This window comes from Equus caballus, chromosome 3 (assembly GCF_041296265.1).
Source record: "Equus caballus isolate H_3958 breed thoroughbred chromosome 3, TB-T2T, whole genome shotgun sequence".
Classification (NCBI taxonomy): Eukaryota; Metazoa; Chordata; class Mammalia; order Perissodactyla; family Equidae; genus Equus; species Equus caballus.
In genome coordinates this window covers 95,556,682-95,583,788 of record NC_091686.1, presented here as the reverse complement: position 1 = coordinate 95,583,788, position 27,107 = coordinate 95,556,682, and the positions used below count along the sequence as shown (strand labels likewise).

General features: G+C 43.4%; 1 protein-coding gene across 1 annotated transcript in view; it reads left to right on the top strand.

Moving 5' to 3' along the window:
* The first annotated feature begins 4,669 nt into the window (after positions 1-4,669).
* Positions 4,670-27,107, top strand: part of NWD2 (NACHT and WD repeat domain containing 2) — a 161,243-nt gene continuing 138,805 nt past the window's right edge. The window contains exon 1 of the mRNA XM_023638241.2: positions 4,670-5,927. Within this exon, the coding sequence (XP_023494009.2) occupies positions 5,777-5,927 (151 nt within the window). The 5' untranslated portion in view covers positions 4,670-5,776. The remainder of the gene's footprint in view (positions 5,928-27,107) is intronic.

Below are 27,107 nucleotides of genomic sequence, written 5' to 3'. Positions count from 1 at the left end.
GCCATAGTATTTTTTAAGAAAATAGAATCCACAGAATTATGTTTAGAGAGACAGTGACAGAGTTATCATCTATATTCAATTTTTGCAAGGAAAATATCCAAGAAAAACAATTTGTCCCATTAAAGCATTTTGGAAATAAAAGTAAAATCAGCATACATTCAAGCTTAACACTATTGTAGCTAAGCACAAGCATTTAAACAACGAGAAAACAAATACAATTGAAGTGGGCAAGACATTTAACATATTTGGGCCATGTCAGTATGGAACGCTGCAAAGAGAAGAATTTTCTTACCTCATTCATGTAGATTTAACATTGCATAGTAGAAAGACTCCATCTAATGTAACAGTGAGAAAAATCTGGTTCACAGTCTAACTTCACCATTTACTAGCTATCTGAATTTGGACAAGTCTTTAACTCTCTGAGCCTCTTGTACTTGTCTACAAAACTGAGCTGTTAATAGAATTAAAGGCTATGGAATTTAGCTTTTGCTCAATAAAAATATAGAAATAATGTAAATAGGCAATGTAGCTAACACTGCCGTGCCATTAGCGCGTTTTATACCCTATATTATTTGGTTTGCCTACCAACCAGTATAAATTTCATAGAGAGGTGTGAATGACATTCATCAATTTGGCCAAATGACTGGTTGTATGTTGCTAGCCACGTGGTATATTGTCATTAATCTACGGTTTGGTGTCCAGAGATCATTTTGACACGGGCTCTGCCATCCACCAACTGATTGAACTTAGACATGCCACTAAAATCCCTTGATCAGCTTTTTCATATTAAAACAAATGGGGGGGGGATGGAATATCGTTAATGCAGAACCTACTACTACAGTGTTAGAATCAAAATGAGTTAACATGTATGGAAGTGCTTTGTAAAAATGAATCCTCCAAATAAATATCAGATGATGGAACAGGAGAGAAGAGGATGTTTAAAGGGACCATATTTGAGATTAATGAGGGAGAAAAAAACTTGGTGAAAATAAAACATTTAATTTAGAAATATAAAATAACCTTCAAATTTTTATTAAGAAATTTACCTTACTTTCTCCTGCTTTGTGTGGTATCATAATATGTGTGTTTAGAAGGTTGTAAGAGGCAGACTGATCAAAAATACACTAAACAGATTTGAAAGGGGGTGGATATAAAGTTAGCGTTTCTGACTCATGCAAACATCAGATAGCAATTCCAGAAAGGTGTAACTTTATTTAAAACTGAGTTGCTATGAATTCTCTCATGCCTCAGACACCTCTGAATCAACCATCTCTGTTGGCAAATTGTTATGCTGACAAATTCTCACATAAACTGAAAATTTCCATTTTGTAAACAAGTAAGTGGATTCCTGATGGTCTAGCTTATATCCCGAGCTGGAACTTTGGAAAGTAGAGTCCTTGTCTGAGTGACCCTGTATAATCCATTTCTCACATTAGCAAAGCAGATTCAAATATTTATCACCCAACTCAGAGAGCAAGCATGAATATTAAGGTAATATTAAGCCTGATACTCTTCTTCAAGTTTTGGAAACACAAAAACATGTCATTGGCTTCACTGGCTAGATCTCCTGAGGTAGTCAGAGTAGTGTGGTGTGTTAATTTTGTCATTATTATAACACTAGGGGCTCTGATTCCACTCCTGTTCACAAGAGGCCAAATCCAGAACACTGGTCCAGAAGCATCCAGGCCAGGATATTTGATGCACACAAACGTGAGTGTACATGCAGGCAAATACAGATTGGGTGATAGATCTTCCTTCTGCTATGTCAGAGTCAGTCACAAGGGCTCTGGTTACGCTGGTGCTTTATAATCACCACCCATCACTTAAGCAGGATGAACTGGACATGTCACCCACCCATGCAGCTGGGTGAAAAATCACCAGTCATTGCAGGGAAGGGAAGTAGGTGAGGTACATTTGCATACCATGGACTTTGGAACAGGCAACCTGCACCTACATCACAACAGGTGATGGATGTACATCACAAAAGGTATACAAGGGACTGCACTGTCCAAGAAGGGACATCAAGAGGGGAGATAAGAGGTATTGGGCCTAGACCCCAGATGCAGTGGGATGAAATGAGATACCTATTAAAAGACTAATATAGTGTCTAGCTTATAGATGCTCACTGTATCACTATTATTAGACACTAGTTTTCTTTCCTCCTGTTTTATAAAATTACCTTGTGGGAGGGGGATTATGTAAATATCCAGGGGAGTTGGAGTCCATGACCACGAGGTTCCTTGCAGCTCTACGTGTAGGATGAACTGAGCAGTAACTTTACCTTGGAGCAGCCGTGTTTCATCAAGGGCTGGGACCATTGTTTGATAAAGATACGACACCTCTCTATGGTCCTCTGGTCTGCTAACTGCAGTGAGTGAAAGGATGAAGAGGGCAATGCCTGTTCTTGATCACAAGTTTGGTCCCAAGCTCATTTTTCATGTACTTTTCTCCCGTTATTTCTAGCTGCTTTAAATTCTCCAGCCAACTTCAGGGATGATATGGGTTTTATGTGGGGCCTTATGAGGAAAAAACAGGACCCAAAGAAAACAAAGAAGTTGGAAGTCTTTTACATCCAATCAATACCCTGCAAGTTGGAAGAGTCTAGTCCTGTGTGATGTCGTAGACATAGACCTTCTTTCCCATTTGGAAAGCAGAAGTGATAACCAGCCTTCCACATCTGTGAACACAGGCCTGAACATCTATTTTCCAAGTTACTGCAGATGTCAGCCAGGACCAGAACTGGACAAAACAAGAAAATAGAGGTGGTATGTTGCAAAGAGTACTGAGACAGGGGCCACAACGCTGGATCCCAGATGTAGCATTAACTAGTGACATGACCTTGGACAGGCTGTTTCTCTTTTTTGAGCCTTGGTTTTCTCATGTGTAAAATGGGAATAATACTAACATGATCAATATTTTCTGAAGAGGAGAAAATGTCTGTGAAGTGTTTTACACAGATATAAAAGCAAAGTTGTCTCCAAACTATAAGGCAGGGCCCACCTTTCACATTCATGCCCCCTCCTCCGGTTCCCTTTTCAGTTTCTTTCTCTCTTTCTCCACTTGTAGAGCCCACAGTTCCTCAGGGTGGGAAATAAATCTAGTTAATTCATAACAAAGTGTTAGCACCATGGCTGACTCTCCCCTTATACCATCTGCATGCTAATGAATGAATCTCTGGTTTTAAGATAGCAGACTTTTGCAAAGAGAGGATGGAAGATGGCAGGAGAAGAATGTATGTGCATGGGGGGAGGAGGAAGGTGAGTGACCGGGTACCCTTGAGTAGAAACCTCCCTGATAACCCAAAGACAGCAGCCCACTCTACCTGATGCAAAGCTGGCTGTGCAGGGAGCCCTTTAAAGCACGGACCCACAGAGAATGTGAAATTCTCTCTCCTCTGCATCCTTGGTCTGCAATGACACTGGCAGATGCTAAACTTCGGCCTGTCTAGAACAGTTAATTAGGTTATAGAGGCTGCCAAAAAATCCCAAAGTCATTCTAAGAAAGTGCAACACTTGGAGATCAGAAGCAAAGGTCAGAAGACACAAACACTAATCCGATTTTTAAGAGAGAAGCCATCAAATAAGCAGGTGGGGAGGAGGGAAGAAAGGCAGGCAGGCAGGTCCTTCACAATCTGGGAACTCGTCAGTCTCTTATAAACAACATTGAGATCAGGCATTAAGTGTTCCTGGGTACTTTCTCCAGTAATAAATACTATACACTCATAAAGGATGAGATATATACATATATATGAATATATAACCTGTTCCACAGGGCTCAGTTCATCCCTCCTGGGACACCAGAAGATCTTTCAGAGACTTCCTTCCACCTGGGAGTAATGAGGCTGGAAAAGGGAAGAGGATAATTTGCTAAATGGAATCAGCTGTGAACAAGTACCTGCGTCTATTCAGGGCTTCTTTATTGGTTGCATCAAATTATTACAAAGTAAGAACTGCTGTCTGCCCTCTGGTTCTCAATACTGGAGAGGTAGCCTTAAAAACCTAGAGACGCAATTCTTCCAAAAAGGTTACCTCAGAAAGTGTGTGTTGGGGATGGGGTGAGGCACCAGAATAAACAGCAGTGCGTAGGACTTCACTGCCACCAGCAGGGCCCAGAAGAAGTGCAGGCCAGGAAGAGAGGAGGCGCTGCCTACAGTAGAAGCCTCAGGTGAGAGGAGAAAACTTGGAGCTGAGTGGCCTTCACCGTGTGCCCAGCGCCTCCCCAATCTCAAAAATTTGGAAAAGCTGTTCTTCTTCTCTCAAAGACGGGAGTTCCTGCCCTAAAGCTCAAAATGACGGGTTTGGAGAATAAACTCCAATTAAGGCTCCAAACCCTCCCTCCTCCCTTCCCCCACCCCACAGCACAATCACACTTTTATTCTAAAAGGTCTTCCTGCCTGTCGTGGGATTTGCAGTATTTCGGTAGGTGCAGGGGAGTGTGGCCCAGAGATGGCAATTTTACGGCTGGGACCAGACCCCTCGCGCCCCGACCCCAGGTGGCACAGTCCCGCGTCCGCTCTGGTCACTGTGGATCAGCGTCAGTTGTAGCCGACTCTGGTTTTGCACTGACGGAAAAGCGGCCTATCGCCCACTCTGATTTTTCGCACCCCGCCCCAATGCGGGGCCACCTGCACTTTCCAGGACGTTGCGCGGGGCGGCGCTCCCCGGGGCCCGCACCCGCCCGCTGGGCAAGCTCTCGGCACCCGGCTCCCGCACAGCCGGCGGGCCCCGGAGCCGCCGGGCTGCCTGAATGACTCGGGGCGGGAGCAGGAAGAACCCCCTGGTGCCTTAGAGACCTCGGAGGGCTCCCGGCGGAGAGCAGCTCTTGGAAAGGTTCCGCGACCAAGCGGCGCGGAGCACGTGAGCGGCGCAGCTTAGCTATAAAAACCTCCGCTCTGCTGCGCGGGAGGAGCGAGCGGAGCGGCGGGACGAGGCCACCTGCGCCACGAGAGAGACAGGGCGATGGTGACACTCCCTCCAGGACGCCTGAGACAATCCGAGTTGTGATGCTTCAGATCCTCGGGGTCTGGGCTCTGTGCGTGCGTCTAACTTTGAGGCCAGATTCCAGGCACTTAGGCAAAGCCGCGCAGACGCCGACACGCGTGCATTCCCGAAAATGCTCAGGGCTTGTTTGACCTTTAGGAGAGTTGGAGGAGTAGCAGGAATCTTGGGCTAATTTCTTTCTTGTCCTCCACGGAGGAGGCAGCCACGAGCGCTCGAGCGCATCCTCAGAGAAGCCCAGGAGGCCCCTGGGCGGCCCAAGGCCCCATCCCCGCCACCCTTTAAGCCGCGGGTAATTCTTGCGCCCCTTTGGCGGCAGGTTCCGGTAAACTAGGCACTCCTCTCGTAGATAAAGTTTGGTCTGCTCCTTCGCCCGCTCAGTCCCCGCCGCCGGGGCGGCCCCCTCCTCCCCGGCAGGGACGGGCAGAGAGATGGCCGCGGGCTGGGCGACCGGCGCGGGCGCTTCCCGGCGCAAAGGGGCGCCGCGCGCGTAGCCGCCGCCACGCTGACCTCCCGCTCGCGCCGGCTGCTGCGCTGAGCTCCGGCAGCGAGCAAAGGCAGACGCCCAGAGGGACAGGAGGCAGCGGCGAGAGGGGTCCGCGGGTCCGTATGGCCGCTCCCCGCCGGCCGGTGGTGTGCGCCACGGAGCTCGCCGGCGGCGCCTCGGGCTCGGAGCGGCTCTGAGCCGCGCCGCCTGCGGGGATCGACCTAGCTGTTCCGCGGAGGCGCGGGCAGGAGCCCGAGGAGCAGACGGCGGCGGCTATTCCTCCCAGAGGGCGATGTGGCCGGCCGGTGCGGGCACCAAGCTGCCCTGTCCCCGGGACTCTGCGCTCCGGCGGGCCGCTTTCTCCGGAAACCTCACTGCCCTGCCTTCTCACCTCCTGCCCGCCGGCCGCAGCGTCCGGGTCTTCATCAGCGCCAACCCTGAAGGTGAGTCCCTCGCTCGGATTTGCCCGTCTGTCTTGTCCGTCTGTGCGGCGGGAAGCGGAGACAGTGGCCGCAGCATAGCCGTGTGCGCCGTGCGTCCCCTCCGCTCGCTTTCTGCGGCTAAAGCCGACTGCCCTGAGCGTGTGGGAATTTAATTTGAATCACTTCTTTTCCCCTCGCTCATCCCTCTCTGCCTGCTGACTTTCCCTAGGACACTCATTCTCGCCCCCTGGGTTACTTCGTCGGGTCGAGCTAAGAAACGTCCAAGGCATTAGCAAACGCTTCTGGAAGCTCCAACCTGCCACCACCACCACCCGCTTTCTCTTTCTTTTAGTGGTTTCTTTTCCAAGGTTATCGCAGACGCAAAGAGTAGCTCCTCTCGCTCTGGGTTCTGCGGCAGCTTCCTGAATGGGGGCTCCTCGCTTTGATACTTGTTCTGCCTGAGGCAAAATGGGCATGGAGTTCTCTGAGACTCGCCTCTCGCGGATGCGATGGTGCCCTTTGTCTTGGAGGCCGAGGAGACCCCCGCCTTGTGAACCGAAGGCAGGTAGAAGTCGAGGCGAAACGCGCTGTGGGGTCCCGGGCGATGGTTTCGCGGGTAAGCCCTCAGGATGAGCTCATCTCCACGGTTGGGTCCCGGGCTTGATCTCTGGGGACCTGGAGCCTGGCCTTCTCAGTCGTGTTCCTGCTTAAGGCTGGGCACCTGGTAGGCGCTGGCTGAAAACTTGTTGATTTGTTGAATTCACAAATCACTGCGACTGAGCGCCCGATGGTTAATTCCTTGCTCATCACTTGCTTTCAGTTGTCAGTCCTGAATGTTAACTTTCATTCCCAGTAAGTGAAGAGAAAGTAAGATGCATTTGACTAGAGCTGGATGAAACTGCAGGAATTGCTCTTTTCTAGAAAAATAAATGTTGGGCTATAAGATGAATTTATAGGACACTGAAATAGACGTGCGAGATCTGAGACTAACTTTTTCTGCACTCTGACAAGCCTGGGGTCTGACGACAAAGTAAAGGGAAAAAAGAAAGTTGACAACCATTTGAAAACTCAAGGCTCTGGTTGCTTGTGAAAAGCATTCAGAGAGGACCAACCAAAGTAACTTCCTAAAAAATTGTTTAAAAAAGCACTAGCAGAAACTTCGGGTAAAGCTCGCATTATGGCAAGGGGATTGGGAAAAGACTCAAATAGGTGACCCACAGTAGTTAGTATTAGAAGGACTTTGTGCTGTTGAGGGAGGGCATGACTGTCCTTTTATCAGTTTACAACTCACTTTCACAGAATTTAATAATTAAGGAGGCTCTTCGGAAGTTACAGCACAGTAAAAATCCTTTTATCTCAAATATGTCTTCCAGGATTTTTACTTAAATGTGGATAAAGAAAACCATGGAGATAAGTGGCCCATTTAAGGACCTAAGAAAATCTACAACTTAACTTTTCAAAGATGTTGTTAAACCATTTTTAATGTGTTTGAGAGAACTGTGTTAGAAAATGTTTAGTCTTAAAATTTTCATCTCTCTTAAGCTTAAAAGGAATCTCTTGAAGTGTTTAAATTTGCTGATGTAAAACTAGCTAAACTGTTTTTCTTTAGACAAATTGCTTCTAAAATACAGTGAATTCGGTTAACATCATCAGTTAATTTTTTCTTTAGACTTGTAATTTCTAGGATAGAAATCAATGAAAATGAATTTAAATTGAGTCAGCTTAACATTGAAGATTCAAGATTGTTATTTTTTTAAAGCCTGTACACGTGGTTTTTCAGATTCTCTAGTTTCTTGAAATAAAAGCTTTAGCATATGTTAATCTTAGGAAAGCAAACAGGAGGGAGTTGCCCATCATGCCTTCTGGCCACTGTTTGAGTTGAGCAGCTTGCACATTGATCTTAAAGACCAGAAATGTGAAGCTTACCTGAGAAGTTGCAATAGGGACAGGATCTCAAATTCTATCCAAATTGGAAAGCCATGGGTATGTTGAATAGAAAAGATGGAGGTGGGTATTTTTTAGGATCTGAACGTGAATTCAGCCTTGCAGTCCTGGTAAATGCTCTGTCAGAGGCAGCGTTTTATCAAGAGATCTTTATGATGCAATTCAGGAAGCAAATGGTTGTGTTTTGGTACGATCCAATATTAGATTCTTGGCCAATACTCAAGAGCCTCTCCACTGTCAAATTAAGACAAAGAACATTATCTCTTACTTTCCTTTAGAAGCGGAAATTCAATTTATGCTCTAAAGCTGCTTTGTGTTGAACTCATAGCAATACTTTTAAGAATCTAGCAAGGGTTTCCCTTAGATTATTGCTTTCATAGATATTGCTTTACAAGGCTGTATGGAATTTCCCCATCAGTAATAAAGATAATACATGTATTTAAAATGGAAAAATTACTTTCCCATATAGTAGCTCATTCAGTATTTTAATTTTGATTTGCATCCTCAAACCCTGTGAGGATAGTGGACCAGAGAGTGTTCTGTTTTACAGATGAGAAAACCGAGGCTATATGGGGTTATGCTACTTGCCTGAACTCATATAGCAGAATGAAACAAGGTGGAGCCTGCAGGGGACGCAGAACATCTCTCTCAGTATTCTTTGGCTCCGGTAGGTTCATGCCAGATTTCTGTGATATATCTTACCCCATATGGACAAGAAAATAAGCTAGGTATAGTGGGTATGTGCTGTCCTTACTCTTGAAGCCTGAGCTGGAAGAAGCTGAGTAGCAGGAAGGAAACATGGCTGCCCCAACCCACTTCACCCCCACCGAGAGGTAGCCTTAGGGGAATTCAAGGAAATTTCAGAATGTTCTGAACTCTAATGGACATGTTCCTGTCCCAAAACATGTCTGCATCTGACCAGTCCCCAAGATATGAAAGACACTGGAAAAGAACCAGTGAGGGGGAGGCAATAGTATTGTCCTGGATTCTCTTACGTGGATAAGCCTTGAACTTCATCTAGTCTCGCCTCCCACCCACTGTAGCAGTCCCATCTGTGGCATCTTTATTAATCCTTAGAAGTTTTCTAGTCTTTTAGCCGCTGTCTCTCTGCCAGAACGGAACTTATATCTCCTTAGAACAAGGATTCTAAAATACATACAAAATCCGCCACTGTGATTAGCCGGAATTGTCCATGAATATGCAGAGGAGAGGAGCCTGCACAATTCTCTGCCTTTTATTGAAATTCGAGGGGGCCTAATAAGTTGTATTTCTCTTTCCTGCCTCAATTCTTAACCTATTTAGAGTAAGGTAATGTCTTAGTCATCTTGGGCTGCTCTAACAAATACCACAGACTGAGTGGCTTAAACAACAGACATTTATTTGTCACAGTTCTGGAGGCTGGAAAGTCCAAGATCAAGGTGCTGGCAGATTTGGTTCTTGGGAAGAGCTCTCTTCCTGGTTCTCAGATGGCCATCTTCTGAGACCAAGTCTCTGGTCTCTCTTCTCTTTCTTATAAGGACACTCATCCCATGATGGAGCCCTACCCTCATGACCTCATCTAAACCTAATTACCTCCCAAAGGCCCCACCTCTAAATACCATCACATTGGAGGTCAGGGCTTCAACATAAGAATTTAGGGGAGATACAAGCATTCAGTCCATAACATTCTGCTTCTGGCCTCACAAATGTCATGTCCTTCTCGCATGCAAAATACATTCATGCCATGCCAACAGCCCCCAAAATCTTGACTTGTTCCAGCATCAGCTCTAACATCTAAAGCTCAGAGTCTCATCTAAATATCTAAATCAGCTATGCGTGAGACTCCAGATAGGTTTTTATCCTGAGGCAAAATTCTTCTTCAGCTGTGAACCAGATAAGATACATGCTTCTAGAATACAGTGGTAGGACTGGCATAGGATAGACTTTCTCATTCCAACAGGGAGAAATTGGATGGAGGAAAGGAATGAAGGGTCCCAAGCAAGTCCCAAACCTAGCAAGGTAAATTCCCTTAGATATTAAGGCTCCAGAATAATCCTCATTGGTTTGATGCTCTGCCTCCTGGACCCACTGGGCAGCAGTCCTGCCTCTGGAGCTGTGCAGAGAGGGAGTCGCCCACCAAGGCTTTGGGCAGAGGCCATCTGCCCTGTTGAAATCCAGGCGATGCCTCCCCAACCTTTGAGAGGAGGCAGTGCTGAAGATCTCTGAGTCTCCTTTGGGGTCATTCTTCCTTTGTCTTGAAGAATAGCGCATGTTCACAGCCCAGTGGCTTTCTGGTCCAGTCCTGTAGGATCTAATTAGTCTGACAGTTTTCCTTCATTTCATCCTGTCTCTGTCTCCTTCATTTCAAATTCGCTGTGTTTCTGCTGAGGTGGTCCATGGCTCACACCCATACTAGTTTCCTTATTGAAATGGTGGTTTACCCACACTCTAAGTGTTCTCCTCAGAACAAGCTTTCTCATTTTTTGCAATAAGGATAGGCTGAGAATTTTCCAAATCTTCAAGTTCTGGTTCCTTTTTGCCTAACAGTTCCTTCCTCAGTTCGTCTCTCTCCTTTTATTCTTTACGACAAGCAGTCAGGAAGAACCTAGTCTCTCCTGCAGTGCTTTTGTAGAAATCTCCTCAGCTAAATATTGTTTTGTTGCTTGCAAGTTCTCCCTTCCACAAAACACTAGGACACAGTTCAGCCAAGTTCTTTGCTACTTTATAAATCACCCTTCCTCCATTGACTGATAACTTGTTCCTCATTTCTGCCTGAGACCCACCAGAATGGCCTTTACCATGCATATTTTATTCCTGATGATTGATGTATTCTCTAAGAAGATGGAAGCTTTCTCTACAGCTCTCCTCTTTTCTTTCTGAGCCCTCACAGGAGTTGCTTTTAATAGTCCCTTCGTGGCATTCTTGGCTTTTTCTAGCATGCCTCTCAGAACTCTTCCAGCCTCTATACGTTACCCAGTTCCAAAGCTGTTTCCACATTTTTAGCAGCAGCCCACTTCTCAGTACCAAAATCTGTCTTAGTTTCCTAATATTGCCATAAGAAATTACCACAAACTGGGCTTTAAACAACAGAAATTTATAGTTTCATGATTCTAGAGGCTAGAAGTCCAAAATCAAGGTGTTAGCAGAGCCACGCTCCCACTGAAGGCTCCAGGGGAGAATCCTGCCTTGCCTCTTCCTAGCTTTGGATGGCCCCTGGCAGTCCTTGGTGTCCTTGGGCTTGTAGCTGCGTCACTCCAGTCTCTGCCTCGGTGGTCACAGGGAAGAAGGCTGTGTCCTCACATGGTAGAAAGAGAACTCTGTGCCTCTTCCTCTCCTTATAAGGACACTGATCCTCTCATAGGGGTGCCACCCTCATGACCTCATCTATACTTTATTACCTCTCAAGGGCTTCACCCCAAAATACCATCACATTTGGGGTTAGAGCTTCAACACATGAATATAGGGGGACACAAATATTCAGTCCATAACAGGTAAGGTATAAAGCAGAAGGAAGACCACAGTATTGCCTTAATACTGATAAAAACTGACGCAGGCCCACCTTCCCATATCTATGATCCTTGAGGCCAGATGTGATTTTGGAATTCCAAGTTTTTTAAGATTTGGGGGGGAAACGACACATACGCTGTTTATTATGTGTGTGTGGGGGGGTGATACCCCATAATCAAATATGAATATGTCTGTAAGGAGACATGACTTGACTCTGTCAGTGTTGTACGGAACTGTCTGCAGTGCTGGAGGGTCTTTGTCTGTGTTGTCCTGTATGGTAGCACTAGTTACATATGGCTGTTGAGCTTTTGAAATGTGACTTGTATAACTAAGAATCTGAATTTTTAATATTATCTTATGGTAAATGATTAAAAAGGCATATGTGGCTACTGGCTACTGTCTCGGACACAGTAAGGACTGTAAGTAGATTCCTGTCAGTTAAGGTCAGGTTCTGCCACCGGTGACTCAGGTCACTTCATGTTTTGCTGCCAGATGAATTGGGGGAACAAATTGTGTTTTCAACACTTTGGGGATTTTGGAATTGCAGGTGAGAGCTGTAGACCTGAATTGGGGACTGTGGCTTTTAACTCTAGGAAAGTGGGTTTTCCAGTACTGAACCTCGGAATTGTACAGACTTACTCTCCCAGTCACTCTTAGCAATGGACAGGGCACATCTGCCCTCCACCCCACCAGTGGAAAGAATTGACCCTTTAAAATTTGAGACATGGAGGAGTAGAGAAGAAAGACAGCTTTACTTACAAGAGAGAAAGAAGGGTGGTTTCTTTGTGCTCAGATTTTCCTTCCAAATGCATCCATCAGATTAAGACACTTCCTCCCCTCAGGAGTAAGTGATGGCCTGTCCAGGGCTACTGTGCTGTTGGATCTGCCTCTGTGTATCAAGAGACATCTTGGAGTGGAGAAAAAGATACTCTAACATCTATTGTTGTACATTTTTCCACCCACTGGATTTATGCACTTGTCATCTTTGAGGGTTGTGCACTTTTTTCCACAGTATTAATGATGAGGTGCTCAGTCCATTCCCACCTAGACTTTTTCGTTTGCATGATTTTGCATCTTCCCTGACTCTTTTCTCTGTGTCTTTGGGGTCTTGGTAGGAAAGTTCTCCATTTTGGCAGAAGCCACAGTGAAGAGAGAAATATTTGCCCTATAGTTACTGCAACTAGTGGCCATGTGCTCCTGGGCGAGGGGCACAAAGATATGAATCAAGAAATTCGTATGAAACCTATGAACATTCTTCACCATGGTGGTTCTTACCATCCCTACAATGCTAATTATTTCCAAGGCCCCCTATTTCTTCATTGTTCTTCTGAGTAATCAGAAAAAATACAGTTAAGCACAGCAAAAAAAAAAAAATATGTACGTGTGTATATATACACACAGCTGTTTTGATACCCTAGAAACATCTTTAAAAGCTAAGAGTCTCAAAATAATAGCCCGAAATGCTATTTTATGATAAATACACGTAGGACATTTATAATAAGTGAGTTCTAAAATTTTGGTGGTTGTATCTTCAAGTCCTTCAGCAAACATTATCCAGGCAGGGGAGAGTGTTAGATACAAGTACAGACTGGAAAGCCAGACTACCTGGGTTTGAATCCTCAGTCCACCACTTAATGCTTGATTTCTTGAGCAAGTTGCTTAACTTCTTTGTTCTCAGTTTCCTAATCTGTGAAACCGGACGATAATAGCACCTGCCTCCCAGGATTATTGAGGAGCTTGAATGAGCTAATAGATCTAAAGCACTGAGAACAGTGCTGGGTGCCTAGTAAACATTAAATAAACATTTGCTATTATTATTATTATTATCTTTGTTATTATTAGTTTCTGCTGTGATTCAGAGGCATGCAGGTGTGGGTATGCAAAGATACATCAGGCATTTCCTGCCCTCAAGGAATGCAGTCTATGGAGGCATATCAGTTAGACCTCAGTAGTCAAATAAAAAGCACTCCAGATACTTCGGGGAACTAGGTGCTCCCAGAAATTATTGTAAGTCTCGCAGGAGTGAAAGGGGCACCACTAGGCGTTTAGGTGACTTTGCTGAAGTGGTCACCCAGAAGGCAGGAAACTGTAGAATCCAGTGCTACTGTCACAGCCCCCACTGGGTACTGGGTAGCTGGCCAGCTTCTATAGACATGCATCTTCTGAAACTGTGTGTCAGCCACCACCACATCTGGTGGCTGAAGAACTTCCCTGGCTCCCTTTCCCCACCAGACTTCCTGCATGTTCATCCCTCTGACAGAACTGAATTGCATTTGGACCCTGGCAACAAGTGAGACCAGGAACTTCCAGGCTTCCAACCCCTAGGCTACAAGGGAGAGAAAGGAAGGAAGTGGTAATGGATACTCAACACCAAGAAACAGTATCCAGGTCAGGAGGAGGCTGGCACATTTCACTCATTCACTTGTTCACCCAGTAAATATTCATGAAACACCTACTCTGTATGGAGTGCTGTTCTGGTGCTTTAGAGTACAGCAGTAAAGAAACAGGCAGGTCTCTGCACTTGTGGAGTTTATGTAAATAATATGATATATGTGATGAGCACTGTACTAAAATAGGAGCAGAGCATTAAAGAGACACTCTTGAGGAGTGCACCAGCTTGAGGGCTCAGAGTAAGGGATGGGGAGGGCTCCCCAGAGGAACGAATAGAGCCGGGGTATAGAAACTGTCCTATATGATAATCTAATATGAGGCAAAGCAATGATGAGATCTCTGCAAGGAAGAGAAAGAGATCATATTTTTCAATGAAGTGCTTTTATCTCCTTGAATAAGAGTGGAACTGATGTCTTGAGGTGATATTATCATTTGTCCTTTGAAGGTGGCTCATTTAGAATGACATTTAAAAGAAAGCATGACTTGGACCATATAGGTACTCCATATACAAGTAGATCATGATTTTATGGTTTAAATAAGTGATCCACAGATCTTTTAAAGTTCTTGGTACACCATAGCAGTGACACCATTTGCCATTTTAAAGGGTGTCTGCAAGTTTGTATTTTATTTCTGTTCGGTTGTCTATTGCTGTATATCACCCCACCCCAAAACTTAGTGACTTAAAATAACTATCATTTCTCACAATTTTATGCCTGGGAATCTGGGCGGGGCTTGGCCTGCAGAGGAAGGGTTGTTCTTCTGTTCCATAGGTATAGGCTGGAGCTACTCACTTGGCTGCATTCAGCTCAGCCTGGATGGAGCTGAGGGGTCAAAGAAGCCTTCACTCATATGTCTGGCTCCTCCACTGGAGCTCAGTCTCCAGCTTTTCTCTTATCATTCAGGAGTCTAGGCCAGGACTCACTATAGGAGATTGGCTTCCCTAGAGAAAGGAAATGGCAGCTGCTGGGCCTCTTAAGACCTGGGCTTGGAAGTCCCAGAATGTCATTTTTGCTACATTCTGCTATGCAAATCATAAGGCTAGTCTAGATTCAAAGGGAGGAGAAATAGACCCCATCTCTTGATGTGAGGAGAGGCATGTGCATGCAGAGAGGGGAGGAATTAATGGTGGCCAACTTTGTAAGCAACAAAACCCCCAGTTATATTGTGTAGTTACTTGGACCTTGTTATAATTAGATTAAGTGAGATAATGCATGAAAAGTGAGTAAACTGGTAGCCTGGCACAGTGCTCAACAAGTGTTAACAATAATAGTTGTTGTGATTGAGTTGAGGATTGACAGTGACTCTGTAAATAGCACCCTTCTAAGTTCTGAAGGGAGAAAGAAGACCGAAGAGTCTGCGGGTAGGAGACCAGAATAGCACCATTTTTGCTGCTAAAGATAATAATGGAGAATGCTTTTGTGCTTCCTGATACTAGACACCAGAATGAGACATTCTTCCACCCACACACTGGCAGCGGTGGGCCTCCAGAGGGTCTGCCCCATAAAACATCAAGCCTGGAGGAGAAAGCATAACCCACCCTCTGGGGACAGGTCAGTTCCCAAGGGAAAGAGTAGGTAGGTGGGCTGAGCTTGCCTGGTTTATTCTTCCCACATTTTCCAATTAAATAAGTCACTGCTTACACCCCCACCCCAGTTCTGGGAAGGGCAAGGAGGAGGTTTAGAGAGTCCAGGTGTCTCACATTCCAGAAGAAACCTCCAGTTAGAGGAAGAAGAGCTACTTCCCTGAAATGAATATTTACTTATTTCAGTTTTAACATTTGTAAACAGTGAAATCTTTTAATTACTCAGGATCATTTAAATTAGATATCTGCTTTGACATAGCCCAAATTATATCACAACCAAATATCTTAATACAAAGAAGAGAAGACAGTGAGCTGTAAGGGGTGACGCAACTTATATCTAACAGCAGAAACTTCATCGAACATCAGTTCAGAATACTTTTATAGAGTAAATGCGTAGCACAGCCTTGGGAAAAGTCACTTCATCTCTCTAGAAATAAGTTGTTTTAAGACACTAACTTTGGGGGTAGATTGATACACAACAATAAATGACTGAAAAAAATAAGGTACAAACACACAAACACCTTTTAAAATGGCAAATGTTGCAATTCCCAGAGTAAAAAGAACTTATCTACAAAGTAACTGGTTTTAATAAAGTAAGCTTAAAGTTATTTCAACTTAAAAAATTTTCTTAAGTTTTGCTCTTAATGGTCATATGATTTAAATAAATGTAAAACTTGTCGGTGGCTCAAAAGTATACATAGGTGCTTCTAGATTGATTGTACAATCTAGAAGAAAGTGTGGTGATAGTAACTTAAAGGTAACTTTTGTGTCACTTCTTCAAAGCTTTAACTTCCATCATATTTTTTGTTGAAATCAAACAGGATTCATTCTGCAAATTAAAGTGTATTGGCTAATATATAATTAGAAAAAGGAGTTATGTGATAGAAAGTTAATAAAAGGATAAAAACCTGAAGCTTTGGGTGCAATTGAAAGGGAATAATACCCACTTCTAATGAAATACTTCCTTGAAATCTCATTTTCAATCCAAAATATTTCAAAGGCTTTGACATGGCTACACTCAAAACGAAGAGCAAAGCCCAGATGTCAGGTGTCTTATTCCAAGAGTGATGACAGAATCTAACTCACAAAATTGAGAGGGTATCCTTCATAATGCTTAATCTGATCCATTATATAGAATGTCATTCAGAGAGACTCTTGCCACTGAATATATTTCCTTCAAATTTCATTCTAAGCATCAGCTGCAATATTTATTAGATACACATTATATACAACCAAACTCCTAACTGGTTGGTGTGGAGAGTTACAGAGGAGGTGAGAAATACATACTGCTGTCTTTATTCTTGAGACTCGTCCATCTGGGAGGCAGGACAAATACAGCTACCAAAATACAAACACTGTGGTTGTGAGAAGGATTTTATATGCAAAAGGCCAATTGGAATAATTGGAATCAAACTGTCATATCTAGTATCCCAGTCAAGCATGAACTGGTCAAATTTAGATAAAAGGAAAAGACCAAGATGTATCAAATCTGAGAAACAGACCTCTCTACTGTAGTGGAGTGGCTGGTGGGAAACTGTTCTAGCCATAGGTGATGAGAACAAGTCCTGATCCAAGAGAGGGGCATAGTTTTTGAAGAGAAAGTGTTTGGTACCAGAGAGTCTTATATAAAAGGTCACCCAGCAAGTGAGCAAAGCATACACTGAAATTTATTTAATTTCCTTGAGTGTCCAAAGAATAACTCAGGAGTTTACTCAGGTAATAATTGGAGGAGTTTGGGCAGGTACAAAACATAAAGGTGAAATGTGGGTTTGGGCACAAGATCCCCATCCTGAGGTGGGGGCTATAGAGGAGGGTGGAGGGTAGCAGAAAGCATATGACAAAACCAAGACAGGACCCAGCCACTAGTCTTAAGGTGGGATGGAGATCCTGGGACAAGGTAAAGGATGCTGTCAGGACTACAACCAAGGCCAGGGTCAGAATTGCTGCCTGAGTGATTTGACCCTGAGTTCCAGAGAATTGGGATAGAATTAGTACCAAATGTTTCCTAGCTAAGGTCCCTCTTGGACCTAGGGACTTGGGATAGCCAGTGCTACAGGTAGCACCAAATGTGGCTCCAGGTATCTCAGAGAATGGATGGAGAGGCTGAGGAGCAGGAAGGGTTAGTCAATAAAAATAAGGAATTCAGAACAATATTTGAGAGATTAGAAAGACTTGATTGTCCTAGTTGATGAGATGTTCCAGAGAGAGAGGGAATAGTGTTTATCCTAGAAGTCAAGTAAGTCTCATTACTTGAACAGTAGAGGCTAAGATGTTTTGCAGCCACAAATGCTTTGGGGCCACATCCAGGCTCAGTGGGGAAGGAAGCAGTGATTGATTAGTAATGTCTGCTGGGGGTGAGGAATGGTGTTTTCCCTTGTTTGCACAGTGTGTTTGCAACCTCGAACACTTTGAGGGGTAGAGGAGTGAATGGGGCAATGCAAGCAACAAAGAGGGAGAAGCTTTTTGTTTCATTTGGCCAAAGCAGAGAGGACAAAATGGAGCGAAATAAGGAAAATTTGCCCAAGAAATAACTGGCAAAAAATTTTCTTGCCCAAATGACAGAACTGGTAGAATCATCACTTTCTAAAAGAGGAAAAATGTGTTAAATTTTAAATTAAATTTTAAATTAAAAAACTGTTAAATAGGCTGAAATCTACTTGTGTGTGGTAGAGCCTGTATGCTAATTAGTTGCTAAGCCAAGAGTGTAGCTTCAGCAGAAGATCACACTCAGTTGACAATATTCTAGAAAATTCTCTAGTTAAAATAGAATTCAGAAACTACTTGGGTCACTGGATAAAATGTAATAAAGTTAACCAACGATATCAAATGTTAAAGAAAATCTGCTGAGAACACTGAAAAGAAGACAGGAAAATAAGAAGTTCCCTTTTAAGCCCAGGGTCTCTTTTCAGAAACCGAAATAAGCTATGTAGAGAAGCGACTGCAATAACAATAAGGAGAGTATGTAGCAAAAGTGAAAAAATATCCAGCCCTTCCTACCTCTGAGCAGCTACCATTTGGAAGTATTTATCTGCAAAGTTACAGGAGATGAGAAGATTCATAAAATAGGAATTTCACAATTTAATGAAATCACTGCTGAACTGGAAATCTTATAAGTTGTGGGAGTTTTATCACATGGTCCCCCAGTTTTTTGGCACACCTTCCATTGAGAGGTAGAATCTCTGACTCCTTGAATCTGGGCTCTCCACCTGCTTCTGGCCAATAAAATGTGGAAGAAATGGCACAGCACCAGTTTCTGGGCCCATGAAATTGGCCACTTCCACTTGCTGCCTTTTGAAACACGTGGTCTTTAAATCCCAGCCACCTTGTGGAAAGACCCCTGTGAGAGAAGCAAAGAGCCAGCACCACCTTGCCAGCAAGAAGAACGAGCTGTCTTGGAAGCAGATCTCCCCTGCCCCACCCTCCTTGAGCTGTCCCAGCCGACTGAGGCTGCATGGAGCAGAGACTAGCCTTCCCCATCAAACCCGCCCAAACTGCAGATTCAAGGGAAAAGTGAATGCTTGGTATTGTTTTAAGTGAATGATATTGATTTGCCATGCAGCAGTAGAGTAATAAAATTAGTAAAATAAAACAAATGCATTATAGTGTGTACTGGCTAAGAATAAGGAATTTCGGGGTTAGGTCTGAATTTGAATCCGAAGATTTACTATAATCTTGGGTAAAGTATTTCATCTCCCCAAGCTTCATTGTCCCTTCTGAAAGTTGGGCACAATACCACTACCTCACTGGGTCATGGTGAGAAATAAATGAAACACTGTACGTAAGCACCTGAAACAATGCCTGAAAGATTGCAAGGACTCAAGGACTATACATCAGAATTTTCTAAAAGCCCTAGGAGATGAAGAAAAGAGGAGATATAAGGGTTACGGTGAATGAGAATTACTTGAATAATGTTTTTTTAAATCATGGCATGAAATGGGTCATTATTCCAAAATCATGCCACCTATATAATCCTGCATGCTTTTAGCTAGAAGGGGCTACATAAAAACAACATATTTTTAGATGTTGGTTTACCACATAAATATGAATTCAGCCCAAATTATAAGGTATTAAGTTAATAAGATACATCTCTAAATAGAGCAGAAACTACTTATAACTTGTTTTTAAAAGTTGGCCAAAATAAAATACCTCTTTTAAAATCATAGGTAATAAGCAGATTTCATTTTATTGAATAAAAAGATAGTGCTTTGACCTTTTAATGTATGATGTGCTAAAATCTTATGCTAAAAATCATAATTTCTTTTACACACAAAGAATCTCTTTAATGTTGCTTTAAATCTGCATAAAGGTTCATGCATCATTTTCCAACTCCTATTATACTTTTAGACCTTTGTGCACAGTTTGCTTGCCACAGATGTTCCAAAAAGCATGGGGTGCCCACATTTTTGTGGAAAGGACCACTCTTGATAAAAACCAGCAGCCCCGTTTATCTAGGAAGGATTTCAATACAGATCTCATGTATGATTGAAAACTGTTTCATTCTCAATAGCTGCTATGGTGGAATGACCCGTCTCCTATGTAAATTGATAATTCTTATTGTGCACCACCTGCATTGGTTATTGTAAGCCCGCATTATGTTGAGAAAACAGTATAGGTGTGCCTATAGATGTTGGTGTTTGGGGTGGCAGAGGATAGAGAGATGTGAAGAGAAGGGAGGAGATGGGTCTTTTGAGTGAATCAGTGCATGGTCCGGGAACAGATGGATGATAACTTGAACGTGGAAAAGGTTAATCGTTCATTCGTTCATTGATTCGGCTCTGCAAATCTGAGAGTAGAAAGAGATGTGAGAGAAAGCCCTGGAATCTTGGAGTTTTGAAACAGAAACAATTTAAGTCGGAGTTCGGTGCTACTTGAAAAGGGCTAGATATGTAGCAGCCTGGCCCCTCTGGGGACAGGGGAGGCAGAATGCTGAGCATCGGCTGGTCGGACAGAGGAAGGCTGTGAGCCTGCTGTCCTGCATGTGCCCAGTGTGATTATCTGAAGAACAGGAGATTTAGGGCTTAGCCAAATGCTTTGGTTTTTAAATTGTAATTAAATTAATGGTTTTAAATGCTGAAATTTTAAAAAATATTTGAAACTCATTCTTTGGATTCAGTACTTATTGTATAATCTTTTTGGGTTTTCTTACCTTTTTTCTTTTGGAAAGTTGCAGTCTGTCTATCTTAACTATGTCAAAGAGGAAAAAAAAGTTTCACTTTTGCTGATATCACAAGTCTGATCAAAGCCGACCCATGCTCTGGGGGCAGCTCCAGTGGATGTGTAAGCAGGAGAGCGGGTTTCCCTTTTAACATTCTGCTGACCTCAAAATGTGTATATAAACTTCCTCTCTGCCAGCCCCTGCTGGTGGCAGGGGGATGGCAGTGCAGGTTTCTAGGGCAAGAGTTTCATTTGATACCAGGGCATCTAAGAATCACACCACCAGAATTCAAGATTCAGCACTGCCCAGTGTTTACCAGCTGTGTGACCTGAGGCAGGTTCTAGAACTTTGAGTCTCAATCTTCCTTTCTGTCAAAATAAAAACAAAAACATCTATATTGTATATCTTATGGGGTCCTGAGGATTAAATTCTAATATAGTATACAAACAGTGAGCTCTACATAGAAACAAAGCGTTATTCTTTTCTTAAAACTCTTCCTAATACGTGAGCCTTAAAAGGACTCTTAAGCCGGTATTAAGTAATTATGTTACAGTATAATAAAATAGCTGACGTTTACTACTCACCAGGCCTTCCTGCAGGTCCTGCTACAGCCAGGACCAACTCTAGTTTACAAATGTCATCATCCCCCCACCATGTTCCTGTCATCTCCCAGTCCCACCATCAGTAGAGCTAACCCTCTGGCAGTATGCCCAACTCCTCATGCCTCTGTGGCTGCCCAGCTCCTTTACCCCCAGGCTGATAGGGCTTCACCCAGAGGCCAACTAGATCCCCAAAGGGATGGTTGTAGACACCCAACCCTAGAGCCCCCTGCCCCCTGCCTGGCCATAGCGCCTAGTAAACCACCACCCCATTTTATACTGTAGCCACCCCAGGGAGGGGAAAGTGGGAGAAGAAGGATGCCTTCCTCCCTCCCAGGAAAGCAGGGACTGAGGGATGAGGGGGGAAGAGATTTCTGCCATGAAACTAGACGACAGCAGTGCAGTTTTAAATTCCTATGCATTTCTCACAAAAACAATGAGAAATCAAGTATTGCTAGTATTATGGTCTAGCTGCCTTATGACTTTGGGGACCAGTTAGGAACCTTGCCACTTTTTGTAACATTATTTTTATGGCAGGTTTCATTTTGTGTTCCATTTAAATCATGCACCATCAGGCTTGTGTAACAGCCCCTTAGAAGTTGGAGACATTTGAGTGTTTTCACTAGAGAACTTTCCCCTTGTTTTCTAGTAGCATTGTGTGTGCAGATAGCATAATGGTCTTGTCCTCGAGATACCGTGAGATGGTCAGGGGACGTAGAATAGACTGAAACGTCTTCGCTTCTCCTTCTGGTTTGGATAGTAGCTCTGTGATTTTGGGCATTCTCTCTGGGACTCTTTCTTCATCTGTAGAATAAGGTGGATGAAAAACAGGACTTCTGGGGCCTCTTCCATCTCTGGTGTTACATTACTCCATTTCTTTGAAACTCTCAAGCAGTTCCATTTGGTTTTATTTCTTTTTAATAGGAGGAAGTGTGGGGCCTAGCTCTGTATCCTAACTTTGTGAACATGTCTGCTCCGTCGTCTGAAATATAGTAGTAATGTCACCTGTCCTCCTTGCCTCAGAAGTTTGTCATGATAATGAATGGAAAAGCACTTTTGGAACTGCAGTGTACTACATAAATGTACGCTGTTGGTTATTTGAAGGTGGAAAGTGTAATGGAGCGCAACAAAGTTAGTGGGAAACATCACCAGTGTCAGAGTCCAGCTCCAGCCGGTAGGGTTTCCTGAGGGATGAATGGCATCGGTGAAGAAAGAAGTTATGGTGAGACTGGAAGTGAGGTTTCCAAGTCTGATTTATTCAAAGCATTCAAGCACTTATATAGGGTCCAGGTCACGCGTTTATGATTTCATGGAATTGTCTCAGTACATAATTTTGGCAAACAAAATGGGTACATAAGCATATCTTGTTATAATATTAGCACAGTACGTCTGTGAGAAGCAAGCAACCTTTGTTACTTATAGATATTGACCTTTTCTATATGGCTACTAGGCGTCTAGATGTCCAAGACTGATTATAAAACGGGGTGTAACGTCTAGACTCAGTTCCTCATGGGTCCAATGGCCCTAAGTCTCCATCTTTATTTCTGTAGTAACGAAAGTAGAAGTATTGTAAAGTGTAAGGGGACCAAAATATACACAGGCCCCCAGTTCCGTCTGATCGAAAGTCACACAGGCATAGTGTTTGGGGTTTTTCTTTTACCATTAACTATTTTATAGGGTTCCCAATCCTCATCATAATCCCAGTTTCCCTGTGTCAATATATTATGATATTTTTTTGTAACTTTATCAGGATCGTGAGTTGTCTTAGGAAGAGGTAGTTTGTCCATGTCTCTGTTCTTGGGTGGGTGTCACTATTTATCTCTTGTCCTAACAGGCCTAGGATAATATCTACCTCCTAGAAGGACCTGAGGAGGGAATGTTCTCTTTTGAGGCTGATTATCAGAAGGCTTCCTCCTTGAGGGCTGTCCAGATTCCCTTACGGCCTCTCCAGGAGGGGTCAGGACGTTTTTCCCTTCAGGCTGTTGTTCCCCTGAACCCTCCCTAGAAGGCCAGGTTACATCAGCTTCTTTCCCCTGCGTGGAGAGATTTTCCCCAAGATATCCCCATGTACAGAAAAAAAACAGCAGGAGCAATATTGCTAAGATTAGTAGCATGAGTAGGATCAGGAGCGGCCGACCGCCATCTTCTGAGGGTCCGCCGTGCATTCCTCATCTCTCTCCGGGACCGTTGTCCTTGGGTAGAGGCTTAGCTGACTGGTGGGCGGCTCCCGGCACACCAGGATTTAGAAACCCTTCCCAAATGTTCAGTATTAACAGTGGAGAGTATGAGTAGGATCAAATAGGCAGAAAGGACCATTTCTTTCTGCCCATGGACCTCTTCTTTATGCCTATGAATGAGACTTTTAGGTTGATAAAAATCAGTGGGCCTTTGGGTGAAGTGGTTGCATACGAAGTCCCGGATGGACGGGTTGGATCTCTTCCTGAATTGTGAAGTGGAATCCATTGTGTGTCAAAACAACACATGATATATACAGAGGCCAGTATGTAGTAGAGATTAAAGGTTCAGAATCTGGAGTTGGAAACACTTGGGTTTGAGACCTTGCTCCGTGCCATTTTCTGACTCGGTGCCCTTAAGCAAGTTAGTTAATTTCTCTAATCCTAGATTTGCTTATCTCAAAATTGAAAATACTTATCAGAGGATTCTTATGAAGCTTCAATGAGGTAAAGCTTGTGAAATGCTTATCACATGCCTGGCACATAATCTTTCATTAAATGTTAACTAGGATTATTACTAGTATTATTATTAGCTCCATTATCTCCTTAACCTCGGAGATGCTAATAACTCACCTAGTAAGGCAGTGACATCAACCCTGGCTCAACTAGCTGGCAATCACTAAAAAAAAACAAACAAAACATGTCTGCCAGCAGTATCTCTGTTGCCCACTCAGTAGGAGAGGGAAAGATGTGTGATGTGATGATACAGTTACGGAACGTTTATATTCTGTTTGTTTATGTTAAGCCAGAATGTTTATTTCCAACTGTCTGTCAAGGTTGACATCTTAAGAGGCCGTAGTTATTGTAAACATTTGAAAAAATGCTTTTGTAGAATTATTATCAGAAGTAAGTTTAAAGCCGCCAGAGTAGGTGTGCCTTCTTACTTTACAGTCAGACCCCATTTTTAATCAGAAATTCACACGAGTGATTTAACAAATATTTATTGAGGGCTTTCTACATGCAAGACAGTGTTCTAAGCCCTGAGGATACAGAATTTAACAATGTTAAATAACTATGTTTATTTAATATGTAATATACACATCGTCCTTAACCTCATGGCTTTCGTGATCTGATGGAGGGACTATAACGTACGAGAGCAAATAAAATATGTTTGTAAAGTTTGTGGGAGTGATAATACATGCTGTGAAGAAAAATGAAGCAAGGTAAGGCGAAAGAGTAATGGACAGAGTTACTCTCTTCCAGTAGTGAGTCATCAGAGAAAGTCTGTCAGATATTTGAACAGAGACTTGAATGGATTGAGGAAGGGAGCCAGTCATTTCTGCCAAGAAGGAAGTGCAAAGAAGCAGCAGTAAATGCAAAGACCCTGCAGTGGAACATGCCTTACTTAGGTGTCCAAGGAGGCACAAGGTCAGTGTGGGGGAGAATAGATGGAGACTGGACAATTTTCACAAAATTTAGCACCCCTGTATGGTGGGCACCAACCAATTGGAACAGATGCCGTCAACAAGCGACAAACACTAGTAAGCTGTACTTAGTGTGTCCTTGCTGAGCTTCAGCCTTGATAGGAGATAAGATCAGGGAACCTATAGAGGCCAGATCGTGTAGGGCCAGCCTGTTATCTCACCATAATTTCAGACTTAGCTCCAGAAACCAACTTTACTCACAAAATATAATGATTATCACTATTTATTTGGAGAGTATATTCATTCATTGATTCAATTTATCTTTAAAAGTGATTCAAAGAAAAGATTGCAAAAGTATTTCCAGAATTGTTGGAGAAGAGGGTATGTCAGCATTCACTTGGATGTATATGTTCTGATAGGTTTGTTAAAACAAATCTTATCTGTGTTTCTTGGGTGGGGTTTTTTTGTTTGTTTTTAATTCAGTTTCTTCAGTGTCCTAGTAAGGTAGAAGGATGTGGAGCCACTAGGTAACCTAGCCCATAGGAACTGAATGGAAGAGGATGAGAGACATAGTAATTGGATCTTTAGAGGAAGCAAGTAGCAAACTGCCCCAAACCTTGGAAATAAGACTCATATAAGAGAGGAAAAGCTACCTACTCATATGTGACCTGGGGAGACAGGAAATGGAAATTCTCTCGTAGGTGGCAGAGGGTGGGGTCAACCTTAGTCTCTAGAAGCTGGAAAGTAGCACAGGCTCCTTCTTGGTATGGCTCCGGGAAGATTCCCTGCCACATTCTTTAACCAAAGCTCCAAGGAAATCTGTTAAAAATTCTTTGAGAAGAGAAACTAAGGCAACAATGCAGAAGCCCATTATAAAGTTCATGGGGCAAGGAGCACCAGCACTACCGTGTCTGTCTCAGGGAGGGCAGCAGCAGCAGCTGTGAGATTGAGGATCAACATCAGAGGCCTAAGTGAATGTCACCAGGGCCATCTTGCAGCCCAGCAACAGCTGCAATGTGACTTGCTTCAGGGACAACCAGGGGCTGCATGGTACCATGTTCATGGCTGCTAAGATTCCAGCGCACTTTGTGTATGTTGGAACCTGTAATTGCCACAGGAAAATGTAATGGCCCACAAGGAGATTCATAAGCCACATGTTTCGTGGCAGATCCCAGGGTGATCAAGAGTCTTATACTGGCCGTTAATTTTTGTTCATGCATCTGTTCACTCAAGGAATACTGATTGCATGCCTGGAACTGTCCACCACTTTCCTTTCCCCAGTCTGGTTTGGAAGCTGAGGGAGCATGGGTTACACAGCTCTCAAGATGTTCACAATAACAGAGAATGGTGTGGCTCTTGGCTCTGGAATCAGAAAGTGCTTGTTCGGGTATCTGGATTCCACCACTTTGTAGCAGTGTAAATTCTGCCTTAACCTCTCTGAACCTTGGCTTCTTCATCTTTGAAATGGGGCTAATAATGGTATTTGACTTGTAAAATTCCTATGAGGATTAATGAGATAATGTTTGGAAAGCACTTAGCGCTGTGCCCAGCATAATAGACACATTCATGCTAGTTTGTCGTTGTGATGATTCAAAGTGGAAGTGGGATTATAGAGTGTGTCGGGGGCCAGGGAGAGAGAATGAGAAAGAGAAAGGAGGAGAGGGAGGGGGGAAGAAAGGGGGAGAGAGTGGTGGAACATCAAGGAAAAGTACAGAGGAGGAAAAAAATCAGACCACTGTGCCAAGCTGTGTGAAAACATTCAAGTTCCCTATAAATTTTAATAGAGCCAGAGAAATTATTTAAAGGAAAGAGAATGATAGACTGGAATGGGCCCTAAGTTATTTTTTAAAAAAGGAGAAATGATTTTAGCAATAGGGTTTTGGATGGTCATTGGAAGCGATTGACTTTATATCTGACCATTTACTGAGTTCCTGTAAACAGTGAGATGAATAATACTTTCTGAGCATCTCGGAAACAAGATAGCAATTAAAGAGAGTGCTAGGGTTATATGTGATGGTTTTTGAGATGGAGATTCCAGAGTGTGGCAACAAGGCAGTTAACAGCCATTCCATACATTTCAGATTGGACTAACCAAGCCATTCAAGCCAAAGGAGGTTTGGGACCCAGACTCCTTCAATCTGTCCACTCCCAGTTCCTACAGATAGCTGTCAGCTTGATTTAGTGCATGGCCACGTTCAGATGTGATAGGTGATTATTTTTTCAGTCCCTTCCTGTAAAATAGGAAAACATAGAGAATTTGGGTGGCTTGCTGAAGATTCAATAGCTGGGATAAACCTCCTGTGTTCCTAGCATTTCAGAAGAGCTTGCTTTACTTTTGGTTGATGTGATTTGGATAGTTTCTCTCCCTTAGGTAAAATGATGTTTCTCTATCTGCCCCCCATCCTGGAGTTGTTTCATCATTTTGATTTTTTTATAACCAGCTGAC